General features: G+C 31.4%; 1 protein-coding gene across 1 annotated transcript in view; it reads left to right on the plus strand.

Moving 5' to 3' along the window:
- The window catches only part of LOC134692368 (vinculin-like), a 34708-nt gene that overhangs the window by 3942 nt on the left and 8277 nt on the right, over positions 1 to 22489 (plus strand). The window contains exons 2-17 of the mRNA XM_063552820.1: positions 4709 to 4781; positions 5185 to 5333; positions 5764 to 5956; positions 6209 to 6354; positions 6939 to 7031; positions 7476 to 7545; positions 8090 to 8241; positions 8498 to 8675; positions 10332 to 10529; positions 10890 to 10981; positions 12163 to 12268; positions 13578 to 13703; positions 16740 to 16787; positions 17426 to 17533; positions 21144 to 21262; positions 21711 to 21826. Of these exons, the coding sequence (XP_063408890.1) occupies positions 4709 to 4781; positions 5185 to 5333; positions 5764 to 5956; positions 6209 to 6354; positions 6939 to 7031; positions 7476 to 7545; positions 8090 to 8241; positions 8498 to 8675; positions 10332 to 10529; positions 10890 to 10981; positions 12163 to 12268; positions 13578 to 13703; positions 16740 to 16787; positions 17426 to 17533; positions 21144 to 21262; positions 21711 to 21826 (1967 nt within the window). The remainder of the gene's footprint in view (positions 1 to 4708; positions 4782 to 5184; positions 5334 to 5763; positions 5957 to 6208; positions 6355 to 6938; positions 7032 to 7475; positions 7546 to 8089; positions 8242 to 8497; positions 8676 to 10331; positions 10530 to 10889; positions 10982 to 12162; positions 12269 to 13577; positions 13704 to 16739; positions 16788 to 17425; positions 17534 to 21143; positions 21263 to 21710; positions 21827 to 22489) is intronic.

The raw sequence follows: 22489 nt of genomic DNA on the forward strand, positions 1-22489 counted from the left end.
ACACTGTAATTTTGATTTTTATTTGGAAAAATCAAGACAAACACATCTTTTTTGTTTCGAGCGTCACTGATGAGTATTTTGTACACGAAACGCGTGTTAAGTGAACACCTTGTTAATCACGGTACTTATTGATTAAACGTGTATTATTATGTACATTAACGACGACTTACGATCAAACATCCTGTTTAGAAATTTGTTTCATATTTTGGCATTATATAAAATCATGATTTTTCTAGACGACTTTTAACGGGTTTCCAGGTACTTATTTAAATCTGTACTGTTTGATCATTTTTGTCTAGGAGAAAACGATTGTATGTAGGTGATATTGGCCTTGAAACAAAATACTATTAAACCCTAAGGTAAATTCATTAGGGGGTTTATTCCACATACACTGATGAGATCAATCTTTAACCACCAACAGAAAGTGTACCCTTAGATTTGTACTTAGTATCCTTCGACCTTTCTTAGTTATTAGATTTTTGTTTTGCACTATTTGCAACTGATTTGGTATAGTTGTTTTCTTATTGTATACATGTCACAAGCAATAAACTTGTAATCATGTGCATGTCCTTGGTTGTGTGTGGCATTTTGTTTCGATTATTGTGTTATTACTTTTATTTGAGTTCTCTGTTTTGCAATGCATGTTTGGGATTGGTAATTTTCTACCAACGAAGGTCATGGTAAACAACTTAACTATTCTTTTTTTACCTTCATATTGTCTTGTTTTGTCTGCATTCTAATATTATTAACTTATTCTTCCATAATAAATGTATTTTTTTTTTATAATGCATTTCTTTTTTATTTGCACACGAACATTAGAAGATGTACACACTTTTATGCACAATAGTTATATACAATAAACAGAAGATATACAATGTATTTGATAGACACAGCTGTTATAATTTAGTACATTTCAAAATATGATTGCAAGACAAAGGCTGTTTGGATATGATATATATATTCAATAGATGTGGTGATTATTGCTTTTTTTGTGTTTGCTTTTATGACAGTACAGACATCTAGGGGTTCCAGCAATTCTCTGCCCTACTGAGCATTTTTATAAAATACATTTTTTTTCTATTAGTAACCTTTTTTTAAAATATATTTTTAGTGCTATCATTTTGATTTTTACCATTTATAATTTGCTTCTATAAATGTAGAATTTTTATAACAGAAGTATTAACATTTTTATGTCAGTTTTATCTGTTTTTGTTGGAATACCAAATAAAACCAAATCAATATTTAAAATTAGTTTTATTTCTGTCCTCTCAAATATCCAAGAGTTAAGGTCTTCTCATAATTTTGATATATATGGATAAGTCCAGAATATATTTTTTTATTGTTTCGACTCCTCCGCACCCAAATATTTATCAAACCCCATATTTCAGGCAGTATTGCAGCTCATATATGCCAGTAAACTAGAAATGAAAGATTCAGCAGATACTAGAAGGTCTGCTTCTAACCTTGATCTTTTCCTTAATACTGGCAAATGAACTGTAAATAGTCTAATTCGGTAGGTCAAATTCATGAAAGGGAAGGGGATTGTAGTTATGACGTAAGGAACATATCCGATATCATTTGTGAAACGGTTATTCCATAACGGTCAACCAACTCGTGATGGTGTCCGTAAAATTTACGGAGGGATGATTTCAACTTCACCATTTGGAACTCTTGATTTAATATCTTCCTTGTGAGCAGTAACCCTCTATCAAGAAAATCATGATAGGAAATGCAAGAACGGGAATATCGTTTCAATTGAGAGATATATACCCCGTATGCAGGTGCTGCTGAAATGTTGCTACTTAGAAATGGAAAGTTCACAATTGGAAAGCTGAAATCATCTGTTTTGTCGTAAAGTTTTGTCTTCAACCGACCCTCATTGTCAATTTCTAGATGTAAGTCAAGATATGAAGCTGACTTAACTGCTAGCTGTATCTGTAGTATCCTTTATCTCCAATTCGATGGGATAGATGCGTTCCACATAGTCACCAAATTTTGAATTGTTTAGTGAAAGAACGTCATCTATATAGCGGAAAGTAGAGTTAAAGGATATTGCTAACTTCTTATTTTTCTTCCTAAGAAGTTCCTGCATGAAGTCAGCCTCATAATAATAAAGAAACAAGTCAGCAAGTAGAGGGGCACAGTTTCTTCCCATTGGGATGCCGACAGTCTGTTGAAAAACACGTCCTCCGAACGTAACAAATATGTTGTCAATCAAGAAATCAAGCATCTTGATAATATCGGTTTCAGAAATTTTTTTGTTTGAATCAGAGTGATTCTTTACAAAGTAGGATTTATCCCTCCCTAAGACAAGATACTTGTATCTACGTTGGCCATTCTTTTTTATGAAGCAAAGTAATACCAACTCTTTTAATTTGTCTTTAAGTTTGGAATGTGGAATACTTGTGTAAAGAGTAGAGAAGTCAAATGTTTTAATACTGTTACAAGATGAAAGAGAGTTAGATTGTATGTACTCTAAAAGATCTTTGGAATTTTTAAGTATCCACATCTGATTCACGCCTCCTCTAGAATTGGCAGTTTCACAATAGCTTTGAAGCCCGTCTTTGATTGCTGATAAAATGGATGTTAATAATTTAGAAAGAGGTTTTGTGGAGCACTTGGAAGACCCAGCAATATACCGCTGTTTGTAAGGACACTTATGTAGTTTAGGTATCCAATACAGTGATGGAAGATCCAGTTCTTCATCTTTGGTTGAAATACCAAAGGAACAAAGAACAGACCTATGATTATCCAGGATTTGCTCTTTGGTAAGTGTCGTGAGGGTATATGTTGAGTTTCCAAGTGAATTGTCTATACCTAATTCGTTTATCAAGCAATTAATGTAATGACTTTTACAGACAAAAACGATGTTATTTGGGGCTTTGTCTGCGGGGACAACAACATATTTTTCATGGAGGTCGGATAGGTGTTTAGCAACATTTGGGTCTTTAAAGATTGACGTAGCATGGGCATTGATGGACCCATTCAGTTTCTTTATTCTGATTTGTATTAAGGACCTCACTGCCTTTATCCATTCGGATAGAGTGTCTATGTCTTCCTTCTCGCGCTTAGCCCATTGCCTGGCATAATCCTCGACTGAATCCATCAAAATTTTAAAGTTGTATTTCCAATTGATGGATTTAGGCTCACGATATTTCGGACCTTTCGATAACACGGACTTAGTTTTTTTTTCTGCGGGGAAACAAAACATTCACTCTGTGGTTAAAGTTTTTAGAATTTTAATAACTTTCTCCAACTATCCTGGGTTTGTACCAAACTTGGACAGAAGCTTGTTTATGATCATAAGAAAGTATCCAGAAGTAAATTTTGTAAAAATAAAATTCCATTTTTTACCGTATTTTACTTATAAATGGACTTAGTTTTTCTGCGGGGAACCATTACATTCACTCTGTGGTTAAAGTTTTTAAAATTTTAATAACTTTCTTAAACTATCCTGGGTTTGTACCAAACTTGGACAGAAGATTGTTTGTAATCATAAGATAGTATCCAGTAGTAAATTTTGTAAATAAATAAATCCATTTATAAGTAAAATACAATTAGACTGGTGTTTTTATACCCCACGCAACGAGTTGCGGAGGGCATAATGTTTTTGACCCGTCTGTCCGTCCGTCAATCAGTCCGTCCGTCAGTCCTGTTTCTTGTCATCGCAACTCCTCACAAACCACACAACAGAATTTCACAAAAACCTTTTCAGATAATAAGGGCATACTATGTAGTTGTGCATATCGACGGGAAATTGCGATTCAATTTTTTTCTAGGAGTTCGCCCCTTTGAACTTATTTACTTTAATGTACTACTGCAACAGTTTGTCATCGCAACTCCTCTCAAACCACACAACAGAATTTCACGAAACCTTTTCAGATAATAAGGACATACTATGTACTTGTGCATATCGACGGGAAATTGCGATTCAATTATTTTTCTAGGAGTTATGCCCCTTTGAACTTATTTACTTTAATGTACTACTGCAACAGTTTGTCATCGCAACTTCTCTCAAACCACACAAAAGAATTTCACGAAACCTTTTCAGATAATAAGGACATACTATGTAGTTGTGCATATCGACGGGAAATTGCGATTCAATTTTTTTTCTAGGAGTTACACCCCTTTGAACTTATTTGCTTCAATGTACTTCTGCAACAGTTTGTCATCTCAACTCCTCTGAAACCACACAACAGAATTTCATGAAATTTTGTAGATAATAAGGACATACTATTTAGATGTGCATATTGGCAGGAAATTAATTTTTCTTTCTTTCACTTATTTAATTTCTCCAATGACATATCGGGGACGTGGGGTATGTGAGCGTGCTCACTAAGGTTCTTTATTTTTTACAAAATTTATTTCTGGATACTATCTTATGATCATACACAAGCTCCTGTCCAAGTTTGGTAGAAGTCCCTGGCCAGGACAGTTTAAGAAAGTTATTTAAATTTCAAAAACTTTAACCACAGAGTGAATATTTTTGGACGCCGTCAACAACTACAACGATCCTGACGACAGAATGAAGCATTGCTTAGTCTTGCATTTTTGACAAAAGTGGAAGGCTCTACAACAGTCACATAAGTTTTTAGGTCTTATCTAGGATTATTTCTTATGAATGCTTGAGTGTATTTGATATTTCATCTTTTTAAAAGATTCAAATATAAATCAAAGATTGTTATAATTAATGAATATTTATATTTAGAATGCAATAGAACAAAAGATGAAGCCAGCATTTGATTGGTTAGCTGATCCAGCAGCTTTGGTTGGTAGCTCAGGTATGGAAAACATATATGCTTAGGTTTCTTCTTAGGGTTATTCCAGTAGGTGGTGTTAATAAAAAGTGTAGTTCCCTACCATACATTTTCCCCTGGAATAGCCCCATCAGAAATGGTTCTACTTTTGGTGCATAGTGCAAGCTTAATATGACTATTGTTTATTAAGCACTGTATAAGTTGAGATTGATAAAGTGTAGGGACTTTGATAAAAATAAGAAACAAACTTAAAAAAACTAACTTACCTATCTGCCTGTTATCTTAATTATTTCAACATGGCAGTGGAAACACATTTTTTTTAGCTGATTAATAAACATAAAATTTTTTTTGTTATCTTGCCCAAGAAATTTTTCAACATCTGTTCAGACCTTTTTGAAAACCTGAACATTTTAATCTTTTTAAATAGGTGACAAAGCTCTGAGTCAGATTTTAGAAGATGCTCGTAAAGTTGCAAGGAGATGTACAGACCCAGCGGATAGGGACAGAATTCTTAAAACTGTAGGAGACATTGATTCCATGAAAAATGCCTTGTCAGAACTGAGAGTTCAAGGAAAGGTAAAAGAATATATTAATGCAATTTTCAAGTTGTCCTATTCTATCAACAATGAACAGTTTTGATAATGTGACAATAAAGTCATATGTATTCCTTTTATATATATTTCAAAATTAGGCAAACATTTGAATAATTTGGTGTGTCTGTGTCTCTTTTATGAAAAATGAATTAAAGTAAGATTATAGTTAATCAGACATTATCACAACAACATAAGTGGCCAATCTATGGTCTTCAACAATAAACAACATTGTATACAAATATATAAAGTGTAATTCCAAATCTCATTTCATTTCCATATTTTTTTTATAATTTTATTCATTTTAAACATTTTCTTTCACTTTTGCATATAAATTTAAACTTGCTATGTGACTTTTATCAATCAATTTGCTTAGGATGAAGTTTATAATTTTTTTAAATTAATTTTGCTTATAGGGAAGTAGTCCTCAAGCCATGTCCCTTGCCAGAGAAATACAGAACAAATTGAAGGATCTTCAGAATCTAACACAAGCAGGAACCATGAAAACAGAAAGGTCTGGTATTCGTAAACCGGCACCAACAGTAGAAGGCAAGGTAGAACAGGCAAGGCAATGGTTGGCAAATCCTGCCTTGGATGATCGAGGTCTAGGTTAGTTTACTTCTTTAATATTGGCCAATTACTGCTCAGTTATCATATGGCTCACCAAGATAAGACAAGGAGCTTTATTAAAAAACCTCTATTAAAACAAAGTCATTATTAAATGCCAATAAGGAATTTGGTTCAGGTCTTAAATCAATTTTAGAATTAAATGTTGAAAATGATTACTTTTATAAAACGGTTTCATGGGTTGTAAAGCAACCAATGACAATAAAGACATTGAAATAATATTTTTTTTCACAGGTGAACAAGCAACTAAACTAGTTGTAGCTGAAGGTCGCAAGGTTGCTGACTCCTGTACTGGGACCCAGAGATCTGAGTTATTGAGACTTTGTGATGAGACAGAGATACTGACTAATCAGCTATCAGATCTTATCAGAAGAGGACAGGTATTTTACTGATGAGCTTTGCCTTACAACTATTAGAGATATAGCTCTTGTCTAGATAAAACCTTTCTGCACAAAGCAATCATCAGTAAAGTCAGTGTTTATTGACCTGAACCTTCCATTGATTGATTTTAAAGTTTGTCAATTTTTGTTTATCAAAAATTTGGCAGAAAATTTCAGCACAAAGAGTATTTCCACAAAACATGGAATTCAAACTATTTATCTCGAGTGGTATTCTTTATGACCGTAATTCATTGGTAAAATGTAGCGAAGGTAAATTGAGGTTAGAGTGTCACCTTTCAAGGTACTTGCTGTCATAATTTTTCTTTAACTAATTACATACATACTATTTTCGTGCATGCATATTAGCAAGGATAATATACCTTGCTTATAGTTTCTTCTTCAGTATTGTGAAACACCTTTAAATTGAAAGTTTTCTTTGAAATAGGTAACACACCTTATTACTATTTTTATATCATTTATAATTATGTATATAAGTAATAGTATGCTTACGTTATAAAGTGTTGAACAATTATATCTTTAAATAGAAATGTTTGATGTAATAAGTAATGTATAATTGTTTTCAGGGTGACTCTCCTCAAGCTAAAGCCATAGCTAGACAACTTACTGAGAAACTTCACAACCTACAGGCTAAAATACAGGAGGCACTTGTTAATCAGGTATGGAGAAATTTTTCTCTAATGTAAATTGGAATTGACAGAAACATTGTGAAAAAAAGCAAAGCAGAACAATTTTGTGATATTAAAGGTCCGGACTGGTGCAGGATTTTACTATTGCTATTTTATGCCCCATCTTTGATAGTAGAGAGGCATTATGGTCAGTGGGTCTGTTCATCCATTTGTCTGTCTGTCCCTCTCCAGGTTAAAGAGTTTGGTCAAGGTAGTTTTTTTTTATGAAATTGAAGTCCAAGCAACTTGCAACATAGTACAGATGCTCCCTATGATAGGATCTTTCTAATTTTGATGCCAAATTGGAGTTTTAAAATTAATTTCACGTCCATTGAACATAGAAAATATTTGACTTAAAGTTCTTTAAAATAATTTATAAATATAAGACTTTTTACACAGAAACATATAATGATACAGCTGTATTTATCCTGACAGGTTGCAGAAGACTTTATAGATATAACAGGACCACTCAAACAACTTCATGATGCTTCTCTGACACCACTAGGTAAGATTGAGTGATAATGATCAAAGTAGGCTTGGACAAAGACATTAGACTTGTTTAGGGCTGTTCAGGTAGTAAATATGTATGAGGGTTGAATATAATTTTTTTTTGTTGAGGGAAAAAAGGATGGAAGCAAATGAAATTCTGTTACAAATGATTATAAGAATTATGGACAATATTTTATACAAAAAAATGTTTCCTTATACTTTTTTTTCCAGGGAAAGGCCTTGTTTAGTATATATATTTAAAGGATAAACGAAAGCTTGGATTTCTTAACCAAATAATATTTCTTTGTTGCACTTCTTCATATTCATTTGCTTAATGTTAGTGGAGACTTTATAAGCAAATATCACTTGAGTCGAGCTAGAATATAAAGAGACATACAAACATAAACAACAAGAAACATCTCATTGTCCTGATAGTCTGACTTTGTACAGGCACAAAATGAGGAAGGGTTTAATGCCAAATAAATATTATGTTGCTTTAACTAGATACTTTCAAATTGAACCAACAGTTGTTTTTGGATTTAATCTGCTTTTTTCTTTAGGTGTTCCAGGAAGGGAGGAGAAATTTGATGATAGAGCCAGGAACTTTGAATCTCATGCCTCTAAACTGGCTGACACTGCCAACATGGTTGCCACAGCGGGTGGCTGTAATAACAAGCATACAGTTCAGGAAATCTTCAAAACTTCTAATCAGGTAAAGTAAACTGGTTTTAAGTTAACACTACAAATAGTCATTGCTGTAATTCATTATTTTTTACATGGCCATTAGATGTAAAATAAACTTTTGAAATAATTCAGGTAACCATTTTTTTTAATTTATGAAATGACACATAATTTTCTCTTTCAATGATCACTATTTACCTGAACAGTAAGTAAAATAAACTTGAAAATCACATTTTTATGTCCCAATTCCATAATTTTGAACTTAATATTTCTTACTATTGTTATAGGTAAATGATCTGACACCACAAGTAATTACTGCAGCCAGAGTACTATTTGCTAATCCTAACAATCAGGCTGCTATAGAACATTTTGATCAGATGAAGAATCGCTGGGCTGGTAATGTTGAGAGACTCAGAGCACTTGTTGATGAAGCTGTGGATACTCCTGCCCTCATTAAGGCTGAAGGTAAGTTGTATATATCCTTATGGTTTTCAGTAATGTGCTTAGTTTCTTTGGAAGCTCTCTTTGTTTTGTTGACAATTTTTTTTTTGTCTTGGGGAAAGAATTGATGATGAATTTGGGTCACATATTCAGTGATCTGGAAGGTTTTTTTCACTATGGGCCCAGGGCCCCTCAAAAATAAATTCAATGGGCCATTTAAAAAAATAATGGGCCATTTGAATTGACTTCTGTAAAAAATAAAAAATATCATTATTTTTTCATGTCTTAGAAAAGAGGTGTTGATACTTACCTTTATGATTTTAACTAATATCACGGATATCAGTTCCAGTGATTCTGTAATTTCAATGAATATACAAGAACTTCTTCCAAAACGGACAATATTAAAGATAACCTTTATTTACAATGTTTAAACTGTTACTGTTGCCTTGGCTTGTTCATGTTGATGTTTTTTTTACATTAAATTTGGGTCTTCGTCGATACCATACTGTACCAAGTCAGGAATATGACAGTTCTTGTCCATTCTTTTTTGATGCGTTTTGTTTTTTGATTTTGCCATGTGATTATGGACTTTCCAAATTGATTTTCCTCTGAGTTCAGTTTTTTTGTGATTTTACTTTATACTCATTCCAGACGTTCTGTATTAGAGGACATTTCAGGAACGTATTCGCACTTCTTGTATTATTATCATTACTTCATCATGATGACAAGAATAACAGTAGCGAGTACCATTAATTGATAGAAGAAAACAATAATACGCTGAAGTCATGTTTACAAAATGTCAAAACGAGCCAAAGACCAAAAAATGACAAGGACAGTTAAGCGCCTTTTATGGAGACAAAAACTATATTCATAAAAAGGCTTCAGGGGTTTTCAATCGAAATAATAGCAAGCTAAACTAAATTAAAAAAAATATTATTAGAGTTAAATCTCGTCTGTAATAGCCAAATTTCACAAATGTAAAGTTGTTTATAAAAAATTATATCATGAATGATGGTTAATTACGTTTTTTGGGTTATCAGTTAAACCGCATGGTTCTATTATTACAATAGGAAAACACCCGAGACGTTAAACTGCATGGTTCTATTACCATAGGAAAACACCCGAGACGTCCTAAAAATATATAGGTGCTCTTATGATTGGAGGAACTTTATGCAGTGTACACACACATGGCGGCACAGAACATGATCGGAAATCTATTTGACGATATCTAAACGTTTCAAAACAATGTGAAAAATATCATGCGCCACGTGAGAGCTTACATTTGTCACTCTATGCGCCATTTCTGGTGAATTTGCGCTATAGGCGCAGGGCGCACGTCCTTCCCAATCACTGCATATTAGTTTGTATTTGATCTTTGAAAGTAATCATAGTGCTACTGTTATTAAGAACCATTCAATAATGTGGTTCAATTTAAATTCATTGCTGTCAATTTTTGCCTGAGTGAGGATTACATTTTTTTGGTGGATTTTGATTTCATTGTTTTTCAAATTGAACTTCACTAAACATTTAAATTCTTAACCATTGGATCATTGAGGGTTTTCACTAAGATTAATGAATTCACCGATATGTTTTGACATTATCTCAATTTTCAAACATATTGTATCCAAAAATGATAACAATGTATCTGTTATTAGGACATTGCATAATTTTGTTTTACAGAGGAAGGTATTTTAAGAGACACTGATCGGGTTGAAGAAGGTATCCGAGGAAAAGATCCACCAAAGATTGTGGCAAATGCTTCAAACATTGCCCGACGAGCCTACAGAGTATTACAAGTAGGAGAAAAGGAAGTAGAAAATAGTGAAGATCCTGCCTACATTGACAGGGTTAGAGACTCTGCAAATACACTGAGAGATAGTATGTTTTTTCACATTATTTTCAAACATTAAGTTTGAGTGGATATGACTAAGTTAACTTGGCACAGTTAAATATTAATGCTTGTAAAAGATAGCAATTTATGAACAGGTTTTGTTACCTGAACAGTTGGATTTAATGCTAAAGACAGGTCTGTTACTATAACAGTTAAATTGCATTCTAAAGACAGGTCCAGTTACCTGATCAGTTGGATTTTATGTTATAGACAGATTAACTTACCTGATTCCATGTTTAAGACTGGTAAAGTAAGTAATTGTCATTGCAGTATGCTTACAACACTCCTACAAATGTTTAAATCACTGTTGAATAGTATAAAAATTGAGCTTTTTAAAATGTTTTCAGCCATAACACCAATGGTACAACATGCAAAGAACTTGTCCATGAACCCTGGTGATAGTAATGCAGCCACAAACTGGAGGAAAGCTAATCAAGCTGTAAGTAGTAGTTATTTTGTATATCATATGATATGGTGATCAGACAGAGGAAGTGGGGAAATATAAAAAAAATGTTATATTTATAAATTCAGCATGATTTGAAAATATATTTGGATAAGTTATTCAAATAGGAAATTGTACATGTGAAGTACCCATAGTATGTTCAATTCTCTTTGTAGTTAAATGAAATTAAACTTTTTAGAAATAAAATAAAAAGGTAAAATGAAATTAAACTTATTAAGAAAAAAAGGTTACACAAGCAATATCTACAAATATTTTAAAATTGGCAGAAATAGATTTGTTATTATTTTAGAGTCATATCCCAACAAATCTGATGGCAAATTCCATCATACAGACAAGGAACATTGGCTAATGTGTAACTATCTTGTAAATGAGAAATATCAGAAAGACAACTTTCCAGAAATCATGTGACACACAGTTAAATAATGTAAAATGATTGAAAGGCTAGCAAGTTTGAAAATTTTCATAAGGTCAGCAAAATTTCTTGTTTGACACCCAGTGAAACTTTGAAGTGATAATATCATGAAAATGTTAATTCAATTCGTGATATCTTGACACCAGAATCTTGTAAACTGTTAAAATCAAATTTTCAGTTGGGGTAAGGAGATATTTGATTTACATAAGAAAGTAGTCAACACTTTAAAAGTAATAAGAACAGAAAATAAACATCTGGCAGATGGTTTAGAATAAGGTGTTAAGGATTTGAATTAAATTATTCTGAAATTTTTGAAAATACTCCCACTTCTCATCAATGCCTAAATTTAATTTACATGTACTTGTATAAGAAGAAATGATTTTCTCTTATCCTTGTGCAACATAACAATATTACAGTATTGATGATGATTTAATATGCAGTATATATAATGACTTTTGTATATACCATTTTACTGTCTGTTGGTCTGTTCACAAGTTGTAAACATGGTAAAGAATATTGGTTGAAGAAAGATTCCATTTGATATTGAACTTTTATTTAAGGTGGTCATTCAAGAGTTATGTGATTTTAACTGTTAGCAAATGTGCTTTATTTTTTGCAGTCAAATTTATTTGTAAATGTTATAAGTGTAGCTTGTATGGATCATTTAGGATCTTGCTTGTCAATACAGGAAGATGCAAGAATTAAAAAAGAGATTAAGAATTGTATAACTCACTTTTCCTTCCAGTTGATAAATGGTGTTGCTGGTGTTAGGGATGCAGTGACTGTGAGTAGGGGAGAAGATATGTTCCCTCCCCCACCCCCTCCAGATATGTCTCAACTCAATATCAATGGTAAGTCTAAATTAAGTATTACAAGTCCCTTTTCATCATCAAATCTTCTCTCAACTCAATAACTCAATATCAATGGTGAGTTTAAATTAAGTATAACAAATCCCTCCTTACATAAAGTCTTCAATCACTAATTATCAATGGTAAGTCTAAATTAGGTATAAGACCCTTCCTTTTCATCCATGATTTTTCTCAACACATTCAGCGAGGTATGTCTGTATCTCCTATAAATCCCAACTCAATATATTTCAATGGTAAGTCTAACTTCAGTATTTGAAATCCCTTTCTTCTTCCATCCTTTTATCAACCTGTTTAATGTTTTGTGGCTGAATCCTCTATAATCTATCAACTCAATAGCAGTGTTGAGTCAAGAAAGTATCAACTTTCAATAAATTCAGATACAAAGAAATGGTTAGTCTATAATATTGGTCACACATTGAAATTAGCTACATCGCTTTATGAGTTTAAATGGAGTTTGCCCAATTATTAGCACAATTAGATGTTGTAAAAAGTTGAAACATTTCAATTCTGTATGAAAAGTAAAATACACTCAATGTGTTCAATAAGTTTTATGTTCACCTCAAATCCAACACCTTTTAACTTGAATGGATGATTTTCACAATTAGATTTTTATGAATATGGTCCAATTAACAATGAATTACTTCTAAAATCTTTAATTGATGTATTCCGAATCAACAAAAAATGTATCTGATGTAAACAAGAAAAACTTTTGTTATCTAAAATTTGTCTTCTAAATATTTATTGAAATGGGGAAATCATCCTTATCACTGAAAATCTAGATAATAACTAAAAATGGCTATACTGTGAAATGGACACATGAATTTTAGATATTAACTTGGGAACTTTCAATCCATTTAACTGCTACAAACATTTATATTTCCCTGTAACAATATTTGAATGTTGTCATCCTGTTTAAGTAATGGATTTAAAATTGTTGTGAAACATGATCAGAAAGCTTGACAAAATGTACCGTCTCATGTTGTAAATCTGTATGTATTCATATTAATATTATTGCTCATAGATGGCTTTACAGGAACAGGGAGGAGGACAATTTCTCCAATTTCTATTTCCGGTAATAATTCTATAACTTTTTTTATTGCACAAATTACTTATTGGGCAGCTGTATAAATCCTGCTGAAATATTCAATATTTTGCCTTCCCAAATTCGTTGCAGTTTTCAGCCATTGATGTATATTTTTATGTATTTAAATATTTTAGTTGTATGTATAGTTTATTATATATTTTATGTATAAATGTAGATAGTTATTTTGTTTTGATGTTGTAAACATAGACTTGCAAGAATTTGGTGACATATGGAACGGCCAGAAACCAGTACAAGCTTCAGCAGTGCCTAGCACAGCATATAGTCCAAAACCCCCACCAGTAGCCCCTAAATCACCGAGGGTGATAGCTAGAGGTAGAATCCAAGCATGTGTACACTGAGTGCCACACCCCTTTTTTGTCTTAACAAACCACATTGTGTTCTTTAATTTATATGTTGTTCACAGTATAAGACATATTGTCCACATTGTAATTTTCGGTACATACATGTATACATATATGCTAGAGTCAAATCTATGTCTGGTCTTAAAATGGTTTCCTTTCCTCAGATCTGTGTCATGTGACTTTACGACAATCAAATCTATAGCCTTTTGTTTTTTCCAATCCTTTTCCTTTATAAAGAAGATTTTTTGTAATGTGACTTGACCTTGAACAGGCTATAATAGAATGTGTTTGGGTTAAAAAGCTCAATCCTACTATACTCTGGCACTATTGTTTAACAACACATTATGACAAACTGTTAAAAACAAATATTGGAAAGAGCTAAATTCATCAAATGGACACAAAGCACACAATTAAATTAAAAAACAAAAACAAAAAATGAAAGACAAAACTATTTTTACTGTTTGGCCTGGAAAATGTTATTGACAAAACTCATTTCCTGGAAGATGTTTTGACGTCTTCTGACGTCAACACACAAGACAGTGCATAGATTTGTGATATCTTTGACACAATGTAGACTAGAAAAAAAAGAAGACAAATGTTACTTTTACTGTTTGGCCTTCAAGATGTTATTGACAAATCATATTTCCTGAAAGATGGTTTGAAACTTGTGACAAAAAATACAGTGCATGACTTGTTGAAGAGGATATAGTTTTGTGACGTCTTTAACACAAAATAGAAATGAAAAAAAAAAAAAAGAAAGAGACAAATTTATTTCACTGTTTGACCTTGAAGATGTTATTGACAAATATTTTTTTTGGGAGATGTTTTGAACATTGTGACTTCAACACATTATACAGTACATGACTTGTTGAAAAGGATATAGATTTAAGAAAAAAAAGGACATAGATTTGTGACGTCTATGACGTAATGAAATCAGACACAGATTTAAGACTTACATAGATCTGAGGCTGACATATACATGTGAAGTGTATTACTTTGTAATTTAATTTCATATTAATATTCATGAATGACAAACTGATTTGCTAAGAAAATTTAAAAAAAGTTATTTGTTTATTATACATTAAGATACAAATGAATTTTATTTCACTTTTTTTTTACATGTTATTTGAATGTCATTTCAACAATGAGTTAATATTGAAACAATATAAATTCTGTTTTCTATCAAAATGAAGATCAGTATTACATATCCTATTTCGTCCAGGAGATAATATTCTACATTAAAGCATTGTGTGATGGCATGCCTTTATTTTTCATTAGGTGTTTTTGCATGTTTATGTTTTCTATTTAAAAAGACAGAAAGTTAGATTTAAATCTATCACTGTTTCTGACTACAGGTGTAAACAGTATCAATATTACGATTATATTCTTAGCTATACTTATAGATTGTTGTTGATCATCTAAAAGAGATTGCTTTTCTCGCTTGAGCCAGTACGACGAAAGTGAGAAAAGCTATCGAGTAGAGATGACCAATGATAATCTGTTTATCGCTATTTTACCTATGACGACGTTGATAATTTCATTGACAACTGGCACATGCTTCCTTAGTTTCTAGTGATAAATTTTCATATCACTTAACTGCTGAGAAAGGAAATTATCAAACAGTAAGATCAAAAGAAATTTTGTAAAATAGCGATGATAAGCTATACATTCTGTTGTATGTTGTAAATTTATATCCTAGTACATCAGATTTTATTACATTTTATTTTGTTGAATTTCTCTCACAAAGATTGAGTGATATTTTCAAACCTTTCTTTTCAAATTTGATTATTAAGTACTTTGTAATTGTCATATATCTTTAAATGTATGGATTTATTTCAGTATAATATACATTTTTGCATGTGTATTTTACAGAATTTTATTTTCACATATCTGGTAAATAAAGTTTACCAAAGTTAAATATTTGCCAAAAGATGTAAAAATCATCTTCTCAGACAGGAGTAGTATCAGTTTGGAATAAACTATTTCAGACTCAATCACAAATAACCTTTCAACACCTGGGCTCTCGGTGATAAAACAAAAATCGTTGGTTGAATTTCGAGTCTGAGTACAAAAATCATACTCAAAAGTTTTATGACCGTGAGGCCTGGTCTCACAATAGAAACAACTTGAAGCTGACCAATTTAGTTACAACTTCTAATGTTTTTGTAGACAGTTCTTGATCAAGATTGAAATGATTGGGACTAGTTGTGTAAATGTGGTTATTAGATGAATGCTCAGTGTTGAAACAAAATGTTTAAAACCAAATATTCTACCTGACCCATTCCATATTTCCATATTCAAAAACAGATTTTGATATGCCAAAGAGTTATAGAACTTTTTATTTTACATTCTCAACCTTAAATTCCCAGCAGAATTAGACGGATTAAGTTTTGATTTTTATACAGGATCTTACTTGGCAACGGAAAACGATAGAATAATATAAAAAAAATATTGATAAGTCATGGAATTCCTTTTCGAGATATTTGACAAAAAAATATTGCAGAAAAGGGTAAACTCAGACTCTTGCCTTATATTTGCTTTGGTATAATTTGGGTCTCAAATCAGAAGAAAGAAAATCAAGAATCTGATTAGATTTTGTTATATGACCTTAAGCTATTAAGTCTTATATGAAAAGATACATGGGTGTAATAGGGCAAAATATATTTACCTGTATCATATGGAAAAACACCAAGGAGTCCGAATATCAGACACAAATTCCAAAACCTGACCATAGTACATCCTTAATTTAGAAAATTTATTTTAGTCGATGAATATTGTAGTTTATATATAAACAATAAGGAATGAACATCTTGATTTTAAAAATATGCATGTATCAGTTCCTTCTTGGTTCAATGCAGTGTTTATGTTTTTTCATTTTTATGGCTGTCAAATAACCAATCACATTTGACAAAGCCAATTGAAATTTGTTTTGTAAATGCTCATTGAGAACTCAGTATTGTTATTGTTGTGTTTTATTGTATAATCATTTCATGTTTACATCACACAGTTCCAGATCAGTTTGCCGATAGCCATTACACCATGGTTCCTCCAGAAGGTATTACATCCATTTATAGACCCCCATTTATTTAGGTTCAGCTTCTTGATACAATTTATATTAAGTTACACTTATATTTTCCATATTTTAGTTTCACATTATTTTAGTTTATAACATTTAGGTTTATTTATATGTAACATCAGCATGAAACTTATTTTAATTTAATTTTTATTTATTTTAAGAAAAATAAGATTTTTGTTTAGTTCGCCAAGTCGAGTTTAAGTTTTTTATTTCAAGATTTTTGCATGTCAGATTATTAACAAGTCAGTAACAGCAACAACGTTATTAATTTAGCCAATTTAGAAATGAAATACTTCAGTAAATTAATTGAATTTTAATGACTAAATGACACTTAATAATAGCTAAGCACATACATATTGTATTGTAAAACGTGTACAAAAAGTGAATTGTCTTAGTACATTAAATAGATTATTATAGTTCAGCTTTATATATGGAATCATTTATTTATATTGTAACTTGTCCAAACTTTTTGTAGAGCATTGTATTTGTTTTAAAATGCACAACTCCATGTAATTATATGTTAAATAATATTGAATTGTTTCTAGGCAACTTATACTGCTTTCAATGTAAAGATTAGCACAATGTAATTGTATGTGTGTATTGTCAATTTTTTGCAGCTACAATGAGGCAAGAGAAGGGATATCAGGGGCAACATGCTGCCCCTCCTGTCCCCCCACCACCAGTTCCCCCACCCCCAAGGGATCCATATTATGGCTATTATGATGGTAGATATGGTTTTAGAGTAGGTCATCTTGTGCATCTTGACCTTTTAACATTCCCATGTTCAAGAATTGTTTGTTATTCCACTAATAATGAAATTCCCTTTGAATTGTATAAATTATGTTGCAAGGAGTCAGTTGAAAAAAAGGTTGTTACCATTTGAACACAATTTTAAAAATGATACGTTTTTGTTATTTTTGACATTGATATTTTTTTTATATTTGAGTGACCTTTAAAAGTGCAATTACAAAAGTAAACTCGTTATTTATCTAAAGGTTATACAGAGTTTTACGGTGAGAGTATGTGGGATGTTTTATATAATACTGAAGGTGACAAAAAAATAGGTTAGCTTGTTAAATCTTTCTATAAACAATTTCATTTAAAGAAAAAACAAGAGCTAGAAAATCCTTTTTTGGTAGACAGAACGCTCTGATTTGATTTTTTTACCTGATTTAATCATTATCCAGGGACCTCAATGGTTCAATAAAGTTGAATCAATATTTATTTAGATGAAAAGATACTAATTTTATAACTATAAATATTATATAACAGTAGTTGGTCAATAAACTTTAATAAGTTATAAATTGCCAAAACACGAACTACAATAAAAAAAGAAAGGGATTCTATAAGTCGAGGAACAAAAATGTAAACAGATGTTTATATTTGATCTACTATTGTAAATGGTTAAGGGTTAGGACCTGATACTGTACTGTCTTAAAAGCAAATTCTAGGCTTCCTATACAATAGTTAAGCACTTAAATTCTAGCTACAACTAGTCATTTATAATTTTTACATGAGCAGGTACTGACCAATTGTTGATCCTAGAATAAAACTTAAATGTGTTTATACTTAAACCTCATGTGCTGGTACTCAGTTAGTAAAAAAATGCATGTTTTCCGAGTTCCATTCATAAATATATTTTTAAATTGTGCAGGTGGGTGAACATTTTTGTTTTTCTACCCGTGTTAATTTATAGGCGTTGAAAATCTTTGAACTTTTATGAATTGGCTAATTATGTGAGAAATTGTAGGTGATGTGACAATTGATTTATTTTGAAAATGTTCAATAATACTGTTGCTGAGATTGCAGAAAATGTTATTGCATTTGAATCATTCAGTAGACTTGATCATTGAATTGAATGAAATTTACAGCATTTGAAAAAATTTCTGTTATACAACGATATCAATGAAGCCCAATAACTGCTACTTTTAAATGACTTAATAAGGATAACTTAGCATGCTGATGATTTGGGTCTTTATTGTTGTTGTTTTTTGAGAGAATCTTCTTAAAAATGTATAATGTTATATATTGGGTTTGAAGATTTTAAGTTGAATTCAAAGAATAAACTTTAATACAAATGTAGAAGAAAAAATATGAGCTATCAAATCACAATGAAAATTTTTTGAAGAATGATGCAGTTGTTTCTTCTGAAAATTCATCATATTTTGTAATTTAATCTACTGTCTGGTCCAGTATATAGACAATAACTGTTTAAATCTAGTGTGTTTAGGTATCAGCTGTTTTTGTATGAGGCTACAACAAGGTGTAATGACTAATGTTAGCTTCAGTGAGCTATTATGTCTGTTTTAAGCCAAGTACAAATACAGCTAATATTTAGAGACACTAAAAAGTAATTGACTCTATCCTGCAATCAAACTTGTACATTTTTTTCCATCCATCCCAATCTTTGAATTTGTTTTTGAAAAAAATTTACATGACTTTATCATGGGCCGTAATGAGGGCCCCAAATTGAAATGTGAAATATACAGTAATTTGACATTATGGTTCGCTTGCAACAGAAGCAGCATACCACAAATCTTTATTAGTAAGGATGAAAGGTTGATTGCAGTATAAATGTGTAAATAACTATAAGTTTCTCTCAAAAGCATGGCATGTTATTTGGGCTTTTTAATGTAAACATAACTGGGACCAAGGGCAGAAATTATCCAGATTTTTCAATTAAAATAGCATTTCCTTATCCATAATGAAGTGAAGTTAGAAATACACATGATTTTGTGGTTTAGCCAAAGTCTGTGGTCAAGCCTGTACAAAATTTGCCATTTGTTGAACATTTAAATTTGTGGTAAACCTGTATTCATGAAACTCACGAAAAATTGGTATCTAACAAGTAATATATTATGTTTTATATACACCAATATCAACAAACTATGTAGTCTCATAATAGGGTGCGCTTGAGTGGAGGATGTCCTGGGTTTAAACCCAGGCTCAGTAAAACCAAAGACTTTAAATTTGCTGCTTCTTGATGTATGTTGTTCATAACAACTTTGCATGATGTTAAAAGAAGGTGTTTGGTTGAAATTAATTTTTGTTTAAATTTTGTGAATGTTTCGTTTTATACATTTGTACTTGAAGGCAAATATTGACATTTACTTATTATTTTTAACAGTAGAACATATTGTAGTGCATATAATGAATTCTTCCTTTCTCCCTCCCAAATCATAAATCTTCCATACTGCTAACTTTTCAGTTACTAGACAATATATTAGTAAATTAGTTTATACAGAGGAGTCAAAAACGTAACATAATATTATAAGGAAAATGACTGGTGGACCATTACATTATATATAGTATGAGATAGCAGTTGAAGGTTCAGCACATGTGTTTCTGCAATCATTTTCATGAAAGGGTAAATCAGATGAATAATTTTAACATGCTACATATTGTAGGGACAGTAAAGAAAACTAAGTCCATATGCCTTCAGCATTTTCAATGGGCGATGGCTGTTAAATTCATGCCTACCTAAGAGATTCAAACTCAAATTTGATTTGCTGTAAATTAAGAAGTATCGAATGATAAGTACCCTCATTCTGATTATTGAAATATAGACATGTTTGCACTTTGTTTAGAAATCACAATAATAAAACTGGCATTTTTTTTATTCTTGAAAACTCCTAATAATAAATGCAAGCAATAATTTCTGAATTTACAGTATTCAGTACTTCAAAAGTTACATAAAAACAATACCACAATATATGGAATCTTATGCAACTTTTGTATGTATATCTGTCTTCTAATTAACAAATGACATTGCCCATGAAAACATGATGGACATTTGCCCTGTTATAATGATATACAGACAGGTAGGCAAATACAACAAGTCAATTAGACAATTAGAAGTTCTGTTTGATCTCATTTCATAGAGGACTTGCAATCTGTCAAATTAATTGTTGCATGCATATCACCCAAATGAATTATTATTGGGCAAGACAGTAATATATGAGGGAAGAGTACATATAGTTTTAAAATTTAAACAAATTGGCTGCTAATAGCGATTTATTATTTTCAACTATATTTATTTTCATGTCAAGTTTTATTTGATGTTAATTTCTGTGAATTTTAGAATTATATTGGAGTATATTATATTTTAAACATGTACAGTATGTGATAGTAGTAAAATTGATAGTTTTGACAAAAAAAATGCTCCGTAATTATTTTTGTTTTGTATTTATTTCTATTATGATTGGTGATAAGTCCTGGCTTATTATACCTTATCAGCCAGGGAATATTTTTTTAAATTTTATTATTTGACTAAAATGGACTGAAGTTGAACAGCATTTAATTGACAAATGATTGTTCATTTAATGTTAATTTCAGATGGGGATATACCACCTCGTCCACCACTGCCTCATGAGACTGCCCCTGCCAGACCCCCACCTCCTGATACAGATGATGAAGAAGATTTCCCTGTCCCACAGGCTAATCAACCCATCATGGTGAGTATTGCATATTACCTTACCTCCTATACATTTATAGGAATATCATTGGTTGAGAGTGACCATGTGGAGACTATATTTTATACGAGGTTAGTAGGCAGGGTTTATTTCAAAACAAGGTTAGTAACAGTGTTATGTTCCTTTATAAAAACAAAAGGATGTTGAGGAAATATCTGAAACGACGTTTCACCCTGACCACAGTCAAAGAAATTGAACGATTGAAATACATGCAGAAAACACATGATTTAAAAGCTAACAAGTTGTTATTGTTGGCATATGTTTTGTATAGGCCAATGGCTGAACATATGTTGTCACTGACGGCCTTCTCAATATATATTGTTTCTTTTACAAAAATCACATTTACAAATTTTCAATTTTGAAAAAAACACCGCTATTTCACAAGACCTAAAATTTCAGTGTAATGATCATATATTGTTTTATGTTGTAGATGGCAGCACGTGCCCTCCATATGGAGACAAAGCAGTGGTCAAGTAAAGATAATGAGATAATAGCTGCAGCCAAAAGAATGGCTCTCCTTATGGCCAAACTTAGTCAGTTGGTCAGGTAATACTTTATAGATCATGATTCAGGGATGAAGGGTTAAGGGTGTACCTTGGGGCATTGCATAATTATACTGTATGTATATATTGGTCTTATCAAAACAGAAAAAGTTTAAGTTAAAAGTAAAAGTTAAGGTTATAAGTAGAGTTGATTTCAAAATGTGTTTCATTAAGTAAAGAAGATTTATTTTGAGGTGTTTAAGACTTACACAACATTTTTAAATGCTCTGAGTTGAAAAGTAGGAACAAAGTTTTAATATCAGAAACTATGAATGAATATGCTCAGATGACATTGAAAATTCAGTACAAATTCAGGTGTAAGAGGAGATACTGGATATTGGGGCTCACACATTCAAAAACAATTGCTAGACTGATATTTAATAATTATCTATAATTTATATCACACCATATAAATACTGGATATTGGGCTTTCACATTCAAAAACAATTGCTAGATTGATATTTAATAATTATCTATAATTTATATCACACCATTTTAGTATGTACATGTACTTATACTCAAATATATATATAATTTTCAGTTGGGAAAGGTAAAGGTTAAATTGATAGTCTTTAGTCTTCTTCAGTTCAGGCATTTATCTACTATTAACATTTCTATTTGAAATGTCTCATTTAACATATATGCATTGAAACATCATAATTTCTTT

Source organism: Mytilus trossulus, chromosome 12 (assembly GCF_036588685.1).
Source record: "Mytilus trossulus isolate FHL-02 chromosome 12, PNRI_Mtr1.1.1.hap1, whole genome shotgun sequence".
NCBI lineage: Eukaryota > Metazoa > Mollusca > Bivalvia > Mytilida > Mytilidae > Mytilus > Mytilus trossulus.